Source organism: Protopterus annectens, chromosome 11.part0 (genome assembly GCF_019279795.1).
Source record: "Protopterus annectens isolate FY-2018-M chromosome 11.part0, PAN1.0, whole genome shotgun sequence".
NCBI classification, from domain to species: domain Eukaryota; kingdom Metazoa; phylum Chordata; order Ceratodontiformes; family Protopteridae; genus Protopterus; species Protopterus annectens.
The window spans coordinates 1,316,061,219-1,316,078,537 of NC_056745.1; the positions used below are offsets into that span (position 1 = coordinate 1,316,061,219).

A 17,319-nucleotide genomic window follows, 5' to 3' on the forward strand; every position below is an offset into this window, starting at 1 on the left:
GGTTCCGGGTGGCACCTATGCACAGAAGATGAAAACAGGTTGCAAACACTTGTTGCGTCTGTGTGACTGGACGGTATGCAAAGGGCGTTCTTAAAGAGGAACGCCCTTTAAAAAAAACTTTTTTTTTTTTAAATTAAAATAAAATCAGCCAGTTCCAGGGGGGTGCAAGTGCACCCCCTTGCACCTGCCTGTGGGCGCCCTTGGTTGTGGCTCAAGTCTGAGAGAGATCATTTCACATAAGCTTAGAAATTTAAGAAAAATCCTTAATACAGAAGCAAACTGTCATTGTAATTACAACTAACAAGGGGCATGTAAAACAAATGGAAGCTACGGATTTTCTTGGGAGAAATGAAACCTCTCCAGCAGGCTTAAGAGGCCCAGCTTCAGTGTTATAAATGCTACAGATCCAAAAGAATGCTACTGAAACATGCAAGAACAACACACCAATACAATGATAAAACAATTTTAAATTAATAAATGCATACAAAAGCACACTACAAGCTCCATCAATATAGGAATGGTGTCTGCAGGAAAAGGCTTCGATTATGCCTCTTACTTTGTTAGGTACACATTTTCAACCAATAAATGAGTACCAGCAATTAAGTAATTATAAAACTTAAGTCTAAAACACTATTAACCACTTAAGTCTAAACAGACAGTTCATAAGGTCATTAAATAAATAAAATAAATAAATAAAGGTGTATTAGTGTCCCTGTGTCTCCTTCAGTGAGCCTAAGAGCATTGCCATTACAAAATGTAGTAGTATACACTGATGGTCTACATCGTGGCAACATGACTGCTTGTTGCTTCTTTACACTTAAACATATGCTATAAGAGTACTGTGCTGGGCTGTGGGGTTCATTTCAGGCTTTTACTTACTTACACGTCAATGCAGAGGTGTACTTCTGCACGATCAGCTGCATCTATACGGTGTTATAAAACGATTGCTTGCATATCCCTTTTGGTCTTTCATGGTATGCAGATCATGAAGAAAATACTGACAGATATCACAGGTAGCAGCAGAGCAGACTTACTGGCATCCTATGTCCTCTGTTGGCTATCATCTGGGGCAGCTCCCGCAGGTGTTCTTCAGTAGCATCATGTCTTTTAATTTTGTCTCCTTTCTGCAGATCACAGTGGTCTACCTAAGCTGTAAGTGCATTAGTTATGGCCTGCTTCTGCTTTAGGTGAGGCTGCATCTGAGACTGGTGAGCAGAATAGCAGTTCATCTGTAGAGGGAGTCTGCCTCATCCTTGACAGATAGCCCACCTTTGTCTCCAAACTTGACTTTGCTAGAACTAGAGCATGTAATTAAGCCAGTGGTTGAATGGGTGTGGACACCCGTAGGTTACCATAGAACAACCCCTCATGCAGCAGTTAATAGACTGAATGGACCATCTGGGTGATGTCATCAGGGAGGATCTGGCCCATGCCATCAGTTACCAAAACCCAAGACCACCACCTACTATGTATCAGTAAAATCAAGCTGGGTTACTTGGCAACTGGCAGACTGCTGTAACCTATTCTATCCACAGCCTTCTCTCTACCCTTCATTTTATATGATTCTCTCATGTACCTCATCCTTGTATGTTCGTATCAGCCCCCATTTATCTGTGGCCTTCTCTATGTGTCTGTGTGCCTATGCTGCCTGCCATCTCCATCCATTTTCTCTTATTTTTATTTTCCCCTTCCTTGATGTTTCACTTTATATATAAAGTGGGCTCCTTTCCCACCAAGACGTACCCTATTTCCCAACATCTTGTTTTACCTTACAGGGTTCCTGGTATCCATTTCTCTACATGCTTATAATCTTTTTATGGATTTTCTTTGTTCTCCTTTCCAGACTTTTAATGAAACAGTAAGATGTTTGGCTTGCTGAGCACCCATTTTCACTTCTTTAACACCTCTTAGGATGTTTTTCCTTAAATGATGACACTTGTAGCTTGTCAGTACAGATGACAGCTCATTCTGATTGCTGTGTTTCTCATTCGCATTCTCACAGGATCACACAATATGGCACACGTCTCCTACTTTGCCCTTCTTCATAAACTCTTGGCTGTGTCCGTCTGCTTGATTTACATAGTTTCCCCAATGCATTGCTGTCCTCCCTTAAGCAAGGCTATCTGTATAGTCACACCATATAGCCCTGATTTGTTATGTTCATTTATCACTGTGGTATAGTCTGCCTGTGCAGCAATATCTCTGCATCTCATAAGGATATTGCTATATGATTCCCAGGAATACCTGTCAACTGTCCCTCAAGTTACATAACATCTCTGATTTTGCCTAGTATGTTTTCCTGTCCCTCATAAAGTTTTTGATTTTCTGGTAAATCACAGAGAATTACAGACAGCTAGTAATGCCAGACATTAGAGTTTTATATTTCTTAGTATTCAGAAAATGTATTGCAGTGCACCTGCAGGTGTAGCTGAAGAGATATGGGTTCCTTCCTACCTGACTCTGGTTACACCCCTAGTTTAAAAAAAAAACAATAGCACAGCCATAAACATCTTATTTCAACAGTGCAGCAGTTAGCAATAAGGCAAGGTGAGATATGCATGCAATGAAAACATACATTCACCCTCTTCCTCAGAACTCAACAGAAGACGATCTTTGACAATCAAACATGCACAAAGAAGGCAATATCAATGAGCAGTAAAGCTTTATAATTCAGCAATACAAACACGGAAAAAATGATGCAATGTCATTAAGCAATAAAATGAGTCATAATACAACAACACGGATATGAGAAAATGCAATGTCATTGAGCAGCAAAATTCTTGAAAGCAGCATTACTAACATGAGCAAAATGCAATGTCATTGAACAATGAGGATTTATAATACAACAATACAAATATGAGAAACTACAATGCCATTGAGCAGTAAAGATTCGTTACGGCAGCAGTACTAACTCCCTCTACCCCCTTGGTCAATTCTAAACAGACCCACCATGAAACACTCTACTATACCCTATTCACTGGCCATTGACTACTTACAATCTTGCTGCCGACATGATAGGCCCAGGTTGGCGCTCATATGGATCCCAGTTATTTGTAATCCACAAAGCATTTAGGAGGGGGAAACCACAATCTTATAAAAATATAAAATGACAGCCAGATCCTCTCACCATTCTGTTGAGAATATCCTAGTGACCAGGCGCCGTGGTTCCTCTGATGAGAAAAGTAGAAAATCACCTACCAAAACTCTGGTAATCATATATGGCTTCTTGGTACTAAGCCCAAGGGAACTCCTTTTCTTGCTGAATCATAGCAGGCATGGAACTAGTGGATTCAGACTTCTCTCCTGATTCCACAAAATACTATCCTCCAGGACTTCAGCAAGAGACAGACACAATCTGCCACTTCACTTCCCTGTCCCAAAGCACTAGAAAAGAAACCTAGTCATGCTGCAAGGCCCTTTTTTCCTTTCAGCTACATGTCTCAGTCTTCCCTCCTTCAGCTAGCGTTCCAGTCCCTTCTTTTACTTTTAAAATTATCTTTATATCCCTGAAAAGGAGCTCCACCTTGTGGTGTAATGGAAAACTACAGTCTATTACTTCTACAGTGAAATACAGTGGGAGCTACTCTCTCCCCCCACTTGAAAATCTTAGGTCTCCACAAGTCAAAGGTAGATTATCAGAAAATATTTCCAAACATTAACACACCGTCAACTGAACAATATTTTTACATACATTCCACCAAGGGTAATCATCCTTATGCTTAACTTGGGATGGGGTGTCACCAATGGAGTAGAAGGCATAGGGATTATGAGTGCAGACACTCCGATGAGCTGTGGTCACAGGTTCCTGTGTACTATGTCACAAACTGTTATAGGTTAGTCTCTGTGGGGGCTGACTCAGTCTCTGCAGTTTTGGTTCGGAAGAGACAGCTAAGGAATTTTGCTCGGAAGGTTTGTCACTCACATCACATTTAATGTCTAGTTCTTCAGTAGGCATATTGTCTACTTCTAAGATCTCCTCTTGTATTACTTCACATTCATTTTCCATAATGGTATGACTGTCCTCAGCACTATTTCTGAAGTTTACATAGCAGGGCTTCCATCAGTATCAGGTTCATCAAGAGGCACAGAAACATTACTTAGTCTGTTGTTAGGTCTGGGCTGCTCAAAATGACAATGAATGAATTCCGGTGCATTTACATTGAGATTACAGCCCATGGGGTCTTGAACATCCTCATAAAAAAGCCCACTGAAACCCCAGTTATCATCAGTGTCCTCCTCTTCTTCAGCAGGAGGAAGCATAGGCTCTTGAATATTTAAGAGGATAGTTCCTCTCCGCCTTAGCCTTCTGGATCACCTTGAGTTAGGTTTTTGCTGAGCCATTCTGGGTTCCGGATTCTTGAGTCTCACTGGTTTTGCCAAAGGCAATAAGTTGTTTCGGTGCCAGGTTTTAGTAGGTCCTTCTTTCCCCTCAGGGCAAACTTGGTAGACGGGGATATTAGGTAGCTGAGAACAAATTATGTAAATCTCAGATCCCCAGTGGTCAGCTAGTTTATGCTTTCTTTGTAGTCCCAAATTTTTCAAAAGCTTCTGTCCCCTGGCTGCAAGTCATGCATCTTTACTTTTTGTCATAGTGAGCCCTGTTTCGCTGATGTCTTTGTCCTGTTGTTTTTTCAACAAGCCCATAAGCCTGTCTGAGGTTCTTTTTGAGTCTCTCCACATAACTGCACACACGGGTGTATCATCAGCTGTGACTCCAAAGGTGACGTCAACAGGAAGACAAGCTTCTCTTCCAAGCATTAGGAAGTAAGGTGAGAATCCTGTAGCATCATTTTTAGTACTGTTATAAGCATGTACCACTGTGGCTACATGTCTACTCCATTGACTCTTCTTCACAGCAGATAGTGTCCCCAACATGTCTTGTAAAGTTCTGTTGAATCGCTCAGGCTGAGGATCCCCTTGAGGATGATAAGGAGTGGTGTGGCTTTTTTGGACTCCCAACAGAGTGAGTAGTTCATGGACAAGCTTGCTCTCAAAATCACATCCTTGATCAGAGTGTATCCTTTTTGGCAGGCCATAGTGTACAAAGAAATTCTCAACTAGTAGTTTTGCCACAGTAATACCTTTCTGATCGCGAGTGGAAATGCTTGAGCATATCGAGTATAGTGGTCTGTCACCACCAGCACATTATTGATCCCACCTTCATCCAGTTCAATGCACAGAAAAATTATACAGACCAATTCCATGGGTCCACTACTTTCCATTTGACCCAATGAGAGAGCTCAGGTAGGCAGAGTCTTTCTCTGAATGTAACGAAGGCATGTACGACAATAATCTGAATGTAACAAAGACATGTACGACAATAATCTGAATGTAACGAAGACATGTACGACAATAATCTTCAACATCTTGCTTCATGCATGGCCAGTAGAACCTGTCTCGTACCAGACCCATAGTTCTGTCATAACCAAGATGACCATGTTCATCATGCAATGACCGGACTGCTACTTCTCTATACTTCTGAGGAAGCAACAATTGCCATTTTTCACTGGCGAGTGCACTAGGAGATGTCCTATACACTAATCCATTCTGTATCTGGAGTCTGTTCCATTCTTTGGCCAAAAGTCTTGCCAGAGGATGAATATCCATGTGAAGCATATTAACTTGTTTCTTTTCTAAAGCAGCTATCACCAGCTGACCCAAGGGGTCTTGCTATCTTTGAAAATCCTTCCACAAACCTTCTATAGTAACTGCAGAACCCCAGGAAAGATCGCAGCTCTGTGATAGGTTTGGGTCTGGGCCAAGATGTCACCCCTTCAACTTTGTTGGGATCTGTGGAGATTTCATTTGCAGACACTACATGTCCCACATAGGTCACTGAAGGTTTGAAGAACTTGCATTTGTCCAATGACAACTTCAGGCCTTTCTTCTCAATCTTGTCCAATGCCTTCATCAGTCTTTCTTCGTCTCCTCTAGGGTCCTCCCAAAGACAATGATGTCATCCAGGTAGTCTAGGACTTCCAGGAGATGCATGTCTCCAACTGTTCTTTCCAATATTCTCTGGAAAGTTGCTGGTGCATTTGATAAACCTTGAGGTAAGCAATCAAACTCAAAACATCCCAAAGGGGTGATGAAAGCAGTCTTCTCTTTATCTTCTGGGTGCATAGGGATTTGATAGTATCCACTCCTTACGTCTAACACACTGAACCACTTACTGCCCTCCAGGCAGTTTAGAGCATCTTCAATCCGGGGAGTTGTGTACTGGTCTGGAATGGTTCACTGACTCAGAGTATGATAGTCAGGGTTGGGAGGGTGGCCTAATGGTTAAGGTGTTTGCCTTACAAACACAAGGTGCAGTTTGTACTTGGTACAAGAGGTACTTGGGTAGGCTTAAAATGGCTCGCTGGGGCAGTTAGCCAAATACTAATAGTCAACACACATGCAAATTGACCCATTCTTTTTCCTGACAATGACAATGGGAGAAGCATATGGACTTATCCCTGCAGCTTTTAGTTCTTCCAAATGTTTTCTTAAGTCCTCCAGGTCTCCTGGGGCTACTCTTCTGGAACGTTCCCTGAAAGGCCAGTCCTCCTTTACTCTTATTCAGTGTTCTGCACTTTTTGCACAGCCCACATCTAGTTCACTAGTAGAAAAACTATTTTTCTTTTTCATTAGTAGCTCTTTAACTCTGGTTAGCCACTCAGGGGGCAAAAGACCACCTCCTATATCAATATCTTCCAGCTTCAACTCATTGGCTCTGCTCTCATTCCTTGTCAACACAGAAGCAGGTAAGGGAGTGGCAGCATAAACATTTCCTAAACGCACTTGTGAATGCAGGACAATGGGAGTACTTCCTTTATTTTTCAACCCCACAGGCAAACTATCATAAGGATGCTTTAACTTGTCCACAGGCCAAATTTTTGGGACTAGTTCCAGCCCTGGTGGCAAGTCACTTTCTGGATCCATTTCCATCATGAGATGAGAGAAAACTGTTTGTCCACACATCCTCACTTTGGCTATGAAGCAGGTGATCTGACCAGGATGAATTATATGCTCTTTCCCAGACAGGGTCCACACATGACCAATTTCATCTTTCTTGCTATCCTTCTCTTTGAAGGGCACAGAAAACTGGTCTCAGTAGAGGATGTAATGTTGGGTGTTCCTGGGTCAACTGAGACATTAGTATTCTTCTAACAAGGTCAGTATTTGTCCCCACTAAAATAGATGTTGAATCCTTTCCTTTTGGCCTGGGACACACAACAGCGAATGTTTCAAAAACTTCTGTTGACCCAACAACTGAAGTGCAAAATTCTAACTTGAGGGAGACACAGCCATCATAAGGGGACTTCATGTCATTTAGCCCCCAGATCTCCAAATCTTCTAACTTTTCAAGTGTCAAATGCTTAAGTATTTTGGGTAGAAGTCTCTGTACGGAATGGTGATTTGTGTACCAGTGTCCAACAGTGCTTTACTATACACTCTGTCTATTTTTACTGACACGATAGGGGATGGTCCCAGTAGGCCATCGAGGAGTTTCTGTTTCTGTTTCCAGTGTTGTTCAGCTGTATGGCAGTCTGCATGTGGTTGAGGTAACACTGGTTGACCTCACCATTTTAATGGATAAGACTCTTGCTTATTAATCCTTTGTGGTCTTAGATGCTGAGATTTTGGCTGAGATGGCTTTCCAATTCGGTTGTTCACCTCATATTAGCTAGAAGTGTGCATAGTGGGTAGTTTATCTCCCCTTTTACAAGAGTTAGTGTGGAAAAGAGATCCAGGATGCTGTTTCCTGATGTTAAATTTTATGGAGGTCTTTGTAACTGGGCACTCAGCTGGCTCCTTCACTGAGGCCCTTTGAGGTTTCCCTGCATTGCACTAGCCGATAATAGTTTGTTCACTCTTTTCAAATTCTCTGCATTAGGACACTGATGCTTTATATGCCCTACATCTCCATAGTGAAAACAAAATCCAGTAGGAACTCTGAGCATTGGCTGATTTGGTTCTTCCCTGAGTCCTTTCGTAGAGGTTCTAGCTGATGTATTCCTCCCTTCAGCTAAAGTTATCATGGCTTTCTGCAATTCTGCAACTGTCTTGGTGACTTGAGCTATGGTGTCGGTCAGGGAAGACACATGCACTCTGGGCCATGACTCCTGTTTGAGTAGTGAGCATGGCTATAGGCTCCTGCTGGTATTCACTCACTGTTTTATAGGTTCATAGGTTCATACTAGGCTATCTGCCCAAGTGCATTTATAAGCCTAGCCCATAGTTATGTGGCTTTCGCCACCCCTTTAGTTTGAATAAAACTATGCCTATTATTTTGCTGTGCCTCTGTCAAGCAGTGACACTGAAGTAATCCCTGGGGTTACTGTTGAACACTGAGATTTGGCTTCCAACAGGGATTTCTCTTCCCTCATCTCTTTAACCAACTGAGAATAAGTTAGAGTCTCTTCCCTATTTCTCATCCTCATTTTCCACACAATGGGATCCATAGCTTGAGCTCCCAGTAAAATTTGCCTGATCCGTACTTGCGCAGTTACTTTCGGATCCACCCCCTTCTTTAAGATGATCTGGTGGAACATTTTATCTAATTGCTTAATGTAATAAGATAGTTTTTCACCAACTTCTTCATATGTATGTTCAAACTGATACAGTAGGTCAGCAGCCCTCTTGGTCCTTCCAAACACATCCTGCAGTACTCCTAAATAGTCCCTGGCCGTGCAATCTTGTTTACCCATCCTTAGATTGCCTATAGTATCTGCAGCTAATCCCTTTAGACTTTCAGCTATCCACTCCTTCTTCTGAGATTCTGGGATGTCCCACTCCTGTAGGGCTTGTGAAGCCTGATCCATCCGGGATTCAAAATCTTCCTCTCCCTGAGGTGAGGGTTGTTTGCCAGAAAAGAAATGCAATTTGCAGTAGCCAAACCCAGTGAATGGCTGTGTAGGCTTTAAGCATTTTTCTACAATAGTTCCCAAAGCATTCAAAACTTCAGGCCCTATAGTTTTTATGGACAGTGAAGCTGCAGCTTCTGGGTTCATGTTTCTGCTGGATTTGCTTTCCACACATATAGGGGAACAGGCTGGATTCCTTGGCAGTACAGGCAATCCTGGATGAGCCCCCAAATGTAGCGCACCCGCAGGTGTAGCTGAAGAGATATGGGTTCCTTCCTACCTGACTCTGGTTACACCCCTAGTTTAAAAAAAAAAACAATAGCACAGCCATAAACAACTTATTTCAACAGTGCAGCAGTTAGCAATAAGGCAAGGTGAGATATGCATGCAGTAAAAACATACATTCACCCTCTTCCCCAGAACTCAACAGAAGAAGATCTTGACATTCAAACATGCACAAAGAAGGCAATATCAATGAGCAGTAAAGCTTTATAATGCAGCAATACAAACACTGTAAAAATGCAATGTCATTAAGCAATAAAAAGAGTCATAATACAACAATACAGATATGTTTGCCTTTGTCCAGAATTCTTGAGCAAATAAGTTAAAAGGTATGAATTCCAGCTCGTATGTGTCTTGCCTGGAAAAACAGTGTAAGAAGTTTGTATAGAGAAAGCAAAACTTGATTTATTGATTTATACAAATTTCATTATAAAAATGGAATGAGTAAAGTCATAATTCATTAAACACAAGTGATGCCGCTAGGCATTTTTCTAGCATGATCCTAGTGACACCGCTAGGGGTATAGTACCTATTTGTATTTATATAAATAGTTCCAAATCAATGCTGCAGACAAGTAGTTTAAAGATTCCATTTTAAAGCTTATGTGATGGGCAACACATCTACATTGATTCTCAGTATTGTTTATATGTTATTTATTTACACTGTCATCATTTTCACGTTTTTAAATATTTTAAGAGACACAGAGAGAATTGCTTAGCATCGTATTAAAGCTTACCGATGAAGGAATAACATGTTACTATCAGTATTTCTGTAGCTTCAGTCAATAGTGAGATAAGTTTCATAGGTTTGAAACTTTTAGGTAAGAGGAGGAGGAAGATTCCTTTTATAAAGTCTAATCTGGGACAGAAGAATATGATAACATTTGTAGCTTGTCTCACTTGTGATGCTGTCACTGGAATTGTTAAGAGTATAATATTACCATTGTGCAAGACTGTCATATAAAAGCAACAATGTCATGGCAAGTCAGAAGTAGCTGTGTACCACTGCACCCATGCTGTAGTTTGTCTTGCTATCCACCACAGAGACAAAAGTCACTGTAAACTGACTTGTAACCAGGTGGCTAATAGTCAGAATCTCTAATGCTGTCAGTATTTGGCAACACCCCAGTGATGCTTGTGGTCAATTAGCACTCACGGGATTGGCTGAGGTCTTAGAGAAACTCAAGTTCCCAATGGCCACCAAATTATCCAAGATGGTTAATGTACCACAAATGCTCAGTGAACAAGTGTGTCTACTTGTGGTATGAAATCCATGTGCTAGCCAAAGTATCTGTCCTGGCATGTTCAGCTACAACATGGGTTCATAGGTTGGTAGTAGGCTGTCAGCCCTAGGGCCTATACAAGCCTAGCCATAACAATTCTCTGACTATTTCTTCCCACACTATTTATTTTCTGGACCCCTGTCTAGCAGGGCGACTGACGTGATCCCCGGGGTGAATTTCCTTTCTCCTATCCAGTCGTCAAGATTCCTTTTGAAGAGGGGCAAAGAAGCGCTCTGCTTGACATGTATGGGCAGTCTATTCCAGAGTCTGGGGAGTCTCTGGGTCAGGATCCTATCCCTTCAGCATGTTTTGTTTATTGTGGTGACAAGGTTTAGATCCCTGGAGTGTGTGGCTCTGAGGGACTGGGATTTCTTTAAGTTTAGCATGTCCAACAGCTCTGGGTTTGACCTGGCCTTGTATGTTAAGCAGAGATCACCTCTGAGTAGACGATATGAGACCGAGTATAGCTGGAGTTTTTCAAGGCGGTCAGCATAGGCCATCTGCTTTAGGCCTGTGATTCTTTTAGTGAGGTATTTCTGCTGCCTTTCCAGTTGTTGCAGGTGTCTTGAGAGGTACATATCAAATGGGGCATTGTATTCTATAATGGGTTGAATGAGGGATGAGTACAGTGGGACAATGACCTCCTTTTTTCTGGATGAAAAGCCCTTAGTGATGAGGTGTACCACATAGAAGGATTTCTTGACTGTTGTGGCGATGTGGTTATCGAAGGTGAGACCACTGTCCACCTGTGTCCCTAAGTCTGTTATCACACTTACAGTGTTTAATGTATTGCCAACTATGTGGTAATTCATGGGTACATGTTTTTTCCCAAAGGGGATAACTATACATTTCTTGACATTGAGCTTGAGCCCATGGCTCTGGCACCAAGCATCTGTTTCTATAAGGCCCTTCTGTAGAGTATCCACATCATTTGGAGATTCAATAATGGCTCCCAGTTTGCAGTCATCTGCAAACATTGTTAGCCAGAGTCCCTTAGTATTTGCCTGTACTTCAGAGAAGTAGATGCCAAATAAGAGTGGTCCCAGGACTGAACCCTGAGATACTCCACCTGTCACTTGTCTGGAGCTGGATTTGGAGTCAGCTACTTTTACAGTGTGGGTTCTGTCAGTAAGCCATTTGGCACTCCATCGAGTGAAGTAGGGATTAATGCCCAGCTTAGTAAGTTTATGTATGATTCCAGAGTGGGAGATAGTGTCAAAGGCCTTGGCAAGGTCCAGATAGGCTGTGTGGACTGCCTTATCCTCATCCACGGCTCTGGAGACTAATTCGAAGAAGTCAATCAGGTTCAGGAGACAAGATTGGCCCTTCATGAACCCAAACTTCCTAGAAAACAGCTTGTGATGAAAGAATGTAAGTTGGCAATTGAAGCAGTCAGGAAATTGCTTACATACATTGAAATGTTAGTGTTCATATGTTAAAAATATAGTGCCTACACAGTTGTGTGTGTGTGAAAGCCTGAGTATCTCTGTCTCCTTGCAAGCTTGCACGTGTGTGTGTGTGTGTGTGTGTGTGTGTGTGTGTGTGTGTGTGTGTGTGTGTGTGCGCGATTTGATTTTGGATGCAAAAGACTTCTTCCAACAGTTAAATATTCATCATCAGCTCATATCCATTTGGCATAGCATCATGGGTCAAAAATGGTCTTTGGACCATCCCATCTACGTGGTTATAAAACAGTAATAATAAATAAATACATACAGGCATACATACATAAATTAAACACATAAGTGAATAAACTATTCTACATAAAAAATATCAAAAATATATAAAAGATTCTATGAATAAAACAAATGCAAAACAACTTCACAGATAGCCCATTTTCTAAGTGCAGTAACAACCTCCAGTGTGTGAGTTAGGCAAAATAATTGACCTCCGGGGTGAAGAAGAATTCAGCTTGTGGTGTCAGGTTTCACAATCCTTCTGGGTGGTCTATTATTTTCCTGTAATGCCCATCCTGTCAGGCATTTTTTCTTGTGTAGTACCTCTTACCATTCCAGAACACTTGGGAGAGAAGGCTGTATCAAAATGCATTCAAGCTTAAAATTTGAAGTAGACTCAGTCGTGCTGGTACCATTTTTATGTTCTACAGTCTGTCAGCAGCATCCCTAAAAGTCCCACTCACCCTGTTCTTTACAAAGTACACCTGTCTAGGTTTATGATATCATACAGTCACTGGATACACTAGAAAATAAATTCTAACACTACATAAAATTTTGAACACTCCTCCCCTTACATACAGAAACTAACCGGATTAGATATGTTAAAAATAACTGCTAGACCAGAAAGACTTTGCCACTTTTGTCTGAGGAAATAGCTAACCTGAATTTGTGGGAATGAGAACCTTGTCTGCAGAAGGAACATTGTTTTTCATTGATCTCTTTGGTACCTCACATCTGACTATTGGCTGCTAGCAGTTTCTCTCTTCCTTCTTCTGGATACCAGACCAGCCTTAACCATCACCAGGCTCAAAGTGACCCCTACTGGATCTGGTGAAGACCCTGAGGACTCTGGTGCAGTTCCATCCTGCTGCTAAGGGGTATTTTTCTGCCCCAACTTTTCTCTTCCAAACATATGGACTCAGAACATCCAGGGATAGCCTTGCAAGAACAGCATGCTGTCATATCACCTTATTGACTCAGCCAATGTCCCCCTGCCACCTCACTGACTTAGCCAATGTCCCCCACCTATTCCTTCATATGAAAATGTACATCTGTGCAGCCCTGGCCTCCAAAAAGTATTCAACAACAGGTGCACTCAAGTGGATGCCCTCCCACATAGGAAGGGCACACTTGTTCTTCCCTACCAGTGTCTCAGATGTCTGAGCCACTAATTGAAATAGGGTCACCTATGCCCTTTTCAGTCTATGCCATGACACTGGCAGAATACATTTTTGCTGCTTATAACAGTACCCCAATGCTGCATGGACCCAGCTCTGCTATACTCTTATAAAAGAAGAGTCTGGATATTAGGAAGGTGTCTGAAAGGCAGCATTAAGTGCAGACTGCAGTAGTGAAGAGAGGCAGAGAAGGTGGTGTAATTCAGCCAAAGGAGACCCTGTTTAAGACTAAAATTCAAGGAGAGAGATGTGTCAGTATTCTTAGAGGAAAGGGTAGATTCTTCAAAATTATTTTTTTCTGCCTGTGGGAGCTCCCAGTGGCACATTCAAGATGCAGAAGATACTAAGCAAACCTATTGTGATATAACATGACAGCCATGAGCAGTTTCAGTTGATGGCTCAGAATTGTAATCCTTTTCAAATATTTGAATATACCTTCCACAGAACTGGGATGGAAGTCTAGACTATGTTAATTATATATACCAACATGATGGTCTAGGGAGCATTTTTCTAAAAAAAAAAACTGTTTTCACCATAAGTCATTCCCTTTCAGCCTCCCTGCAGAAGGCACCTTCATATGATTAAAGTTTTTAGTCACCAGGAAAAGGCTGTGTAGCTGTAGTGTTAACCCTTTTTCATTTTTGTTGTAGGTAAACTGATTTGCATATAGTAATCATTCCCAGCAGACCTAGCTTCCTTGGTGATATTACATGATTATGATATTTAAAAAATACAGCACTGTCAGGATCTCCACTGAAGAATAAAACCAGAACTGATATTTTCTATTTTTAATCCTAGGTTGCTTCTTTAGTGGCATTGCAGTAAACAATGGTCAAACCTTCCCAGATCCTTCTGACTCACTTTGCACACTTTGCACCTGTAGGGTAAGTAAGTGGCATCTTTGCATTTTAGACTTCATTCTTCTGTTTGTGATTTCCAGTATATCTCTGGACATTCTTACAACTTCTCTGTACTGGAACTTATTCCGGATGAAAGAGTGTAGGCTGCCAAACAAGCCAGATAGTGAAGAAAATTGTGTAGATTAAAGATATTCTTCCCCTTTCAGTAGTATGTTTAATAGTGTTAATACTCCAGCATAAGGCAAAACACCTCTGTTTTCTAGGTTTTTGTCATTTGGATGAATTCATAGGCAGAGCTGCTGTCTGTAGCAATAATACTTCAGTTTGCCTTATGGACCGGCTTAAAATTTACTTGCTTCTGATGTACACACACACTCACACACACACACACACACACACACACTGCTCAGTTCGTTGAATGCTGATTTTTATGTAAGAAGCTGTTGATTGCACAATATGTTGAATGCAGGAAGATGCAAAGCATGCAAACTTGAGTATTATATATGTGGGAGTGGATAGTAATGCTGACACTTTGGCATTGGGAATGCATGTGTACATGTAAGTGTTCACAGGTTAAGATTAGTGTAAGGGCTGGGGAAGGTTACAAATATACATGTGTGCTTGTGTGTGTTTGTGTTTCTCTCTCTCTCTCTCTCTCTCTATATATATATATATATATATATATATATATATATATTTTATTTATTTTATATTTATTTTACATTTGTTGACCGGGCTAGTCTAGCTGGATACATGTCCTTTTTCAGTAGAGGCCCGGGGAGAAAAGCTCCAGAAGAAAAGAAGGTACATATCATATACAAGCAGAAGTAGATATTATACATAGTATAGTCAGAAAAAAGAAGGTGCATATCATATACAAGCAAAAGTAAGTATTATACACATAAAGACATATAAACAATTGGCTATACATTCTGTTGACTACAGGTGCAAGCAAGCGTAAATATTATTCACATAAAGACATAAAAACAAATTGGCTTTAATTCCATTAAGAAACAGGTGGAGGCTTTTGTAGTTAATCTAAGAAGGTTACAATGTGCTTCCTTCTGGGAAAGAGGATGATTTTAGGATGGGAAGAGGCTAGGAGGTGTTGGACATTTGGTGTTAGTCTGGTTTAGTACAGGGGCATAGCCAGTGGGACTTAAGGAATTCTTTGAGGTGATTTTTGTCTTAGTTTGTTTGGGAGGGAGTTCCAGAGTTTTCCAATGGAATTGGCATAGAGAGCGTCACCTCCCGAGTTGTTAGATTTAATGGTTTGCACTTGGAGGCTTTTAGATGATCTGAGGCAAGTGAGGTTGGAGTAGGGGGTAAGTATTTTGCTCAATGAGGGGGTTTTGTCTGGTTGGTTCATTATTTTAAATGCCTCAGCAAGTTGGTTGAGTTTGAGTATATTGGGCAATTCTAACCAGTCGAGTGATTTTAGGTTTAGGCAGTGGTGGGTTTGATAAGGCATTCCCGTTATAAATCTGGCTATATGGTTATAGGCTGTAGAAAGTTTATTGAGCTCACTCTTGTTGAGAAATGAGAGTATCAGGGAGGCATATAGAAGGGTGGAAAGGAGATGGGTGCGTGCGATAGTTAGTTTGGTGTGTGGGGTTAAGAAGTTCTTTATTCTATACATGGACCCGAGTTTCTTGTTTACAGACTTGATGGTCAGGCTGACATGTGTATCAAATTTTAGTTTGTGGTCAATGGTCACACCTAGTAGTTTGGTGTTGGAGAACGGTTCAATAATGGTACCATTGGTAGAAGACACTTGGAAGGTTGGGTTGTTGACATTTAGTGGTTCTTTTCCTTGGGAGGTAGTTACAGTGGGGAAAAATAATAGCAACTTGGTTTTAGTAGGATTAAGTAAGAGTTTTAATTTGGAGAACCATTGTTCTACTATAGTAAAACATTTCTGGGTTGTGGCTTGGAGTTTGGTGAGAGAGACGTCAGAGCAGATCAGGGTGGAGTTGTCTGCATATTGAATGCAGGTGGCTTTGGGTATGACTGAGTGAAGATCATTAATAAAGACCGGGAAGAGAAGGGGACCAAGAATAGAGCCCTGGGGAACACCTATATTATTGGGGAGTAAGTCTGATAGCCTGCTTTGCCACTGAACAGCTTGTTTTCTTCCAGAGAGGTAAGCTTTAAACCAACTTATGGTTGAATTGTTAAGCTGTAGGGTTTCCAGGGCATGGAGCAGCTGCTGGTGATTGACCATATCGAAGGCTTTCGATAGGTCAAGAAAGAGAGCAGAGGATATTAATTTATTGTTGCGGTTGTTGTTGACTGAGTCAACAAAGGAGAGAAGAGCAGTGGTTGTGCTATGATGGGGACGAAAACCATGCTTGGTATTAGACAAGAGGCTGTTAAGGGTAAGGTGGTTTATAAGTTGTTTGTGAACACATCGTTCCATAATTTTGGCTAGTGGAGACAGAATTGCTATGGGTCTGTAGTTAGATGTGTCCATGGAGGTCCCGCCTTTGTGGAGAGGGATGATATAAGAGATTTTCTATATGGAGGGAATGGTAGCTTCAGTTATGGTTCTGTTGATTAAGATTGATACGGGATATGCTATGACATCAGACGCTATTTGTAAGTATTCGGCTGGGAGTTGGTCAACTGCTAGGGTTGTTGGTTTTAGTTTTTTCAAAGGTTTACGAATATAGGAGGTAGATGTTGGTTGTAGGTTAAAGGAGGGGTGGGCAGGGTCTTTAGTTAAGGTTACAGGTGAGGGAGCTGAGGTGAGCTGACTGGCTAGGGACTGAATGGTCTCGGTAAAAAAAGAGTTAAAGGCATTGGCTATTACTTCTGGATTTTGTCCTATGTATTTCTCAGGGGTGGGGGTGGTAGATTTGCCTGGATGAAGGAGGTTATTAAATCCAGCCCAAAATTTCTTAGGGTTATGCTGATGTTTATCCTGGAGGTGACAGAAATATTGTTTTTTGTCTGTAGTAATGGCTGCTTTTGTTGAGTTTCTAAGCTGTTGAAACTTGGTGCGATCTAAGGGAGTTTTAGTAGCTCTCCATTTGTTCCAGGCCTGGTCTCGGAGTTTAATTTTGGTTTTGGTATCTCTTGTTAGCCAAGGTGCGATGCATTCCTTAGTCCTGATTAGTCGCTTTGGAGCATGGGAGTCAAGTATCTTGAGGAATGTATCATTAAAGTATGACACACTCTCATCTAGGGGCA

At 41.4% G+C, this 17,319-nt stretch overlaps 1 protein-coding gene across 1 annotated transcript in view; it reads left to right on the forward strand.

Moving 5' to 3' along the window:
• Positions 1-17,319, forward strand: part of LOC122815830 (kielin cysteine rich BMP regulator) — a 2,917,372-nt gene that overhangs the window by 1,964,824 nt on the left and 935,229 nt on the right. Inside the window, exon 33 of the mRNA XM_044088633.1 lies at positions 14,066-14,151. Coding sequence (XP_043944568.1) covers positions 14,066-14,151 — 86 coding nt within the window. The remainder of the gene's footprint in view (positions 1-14,065; positions 14,152-17,319) is intronic.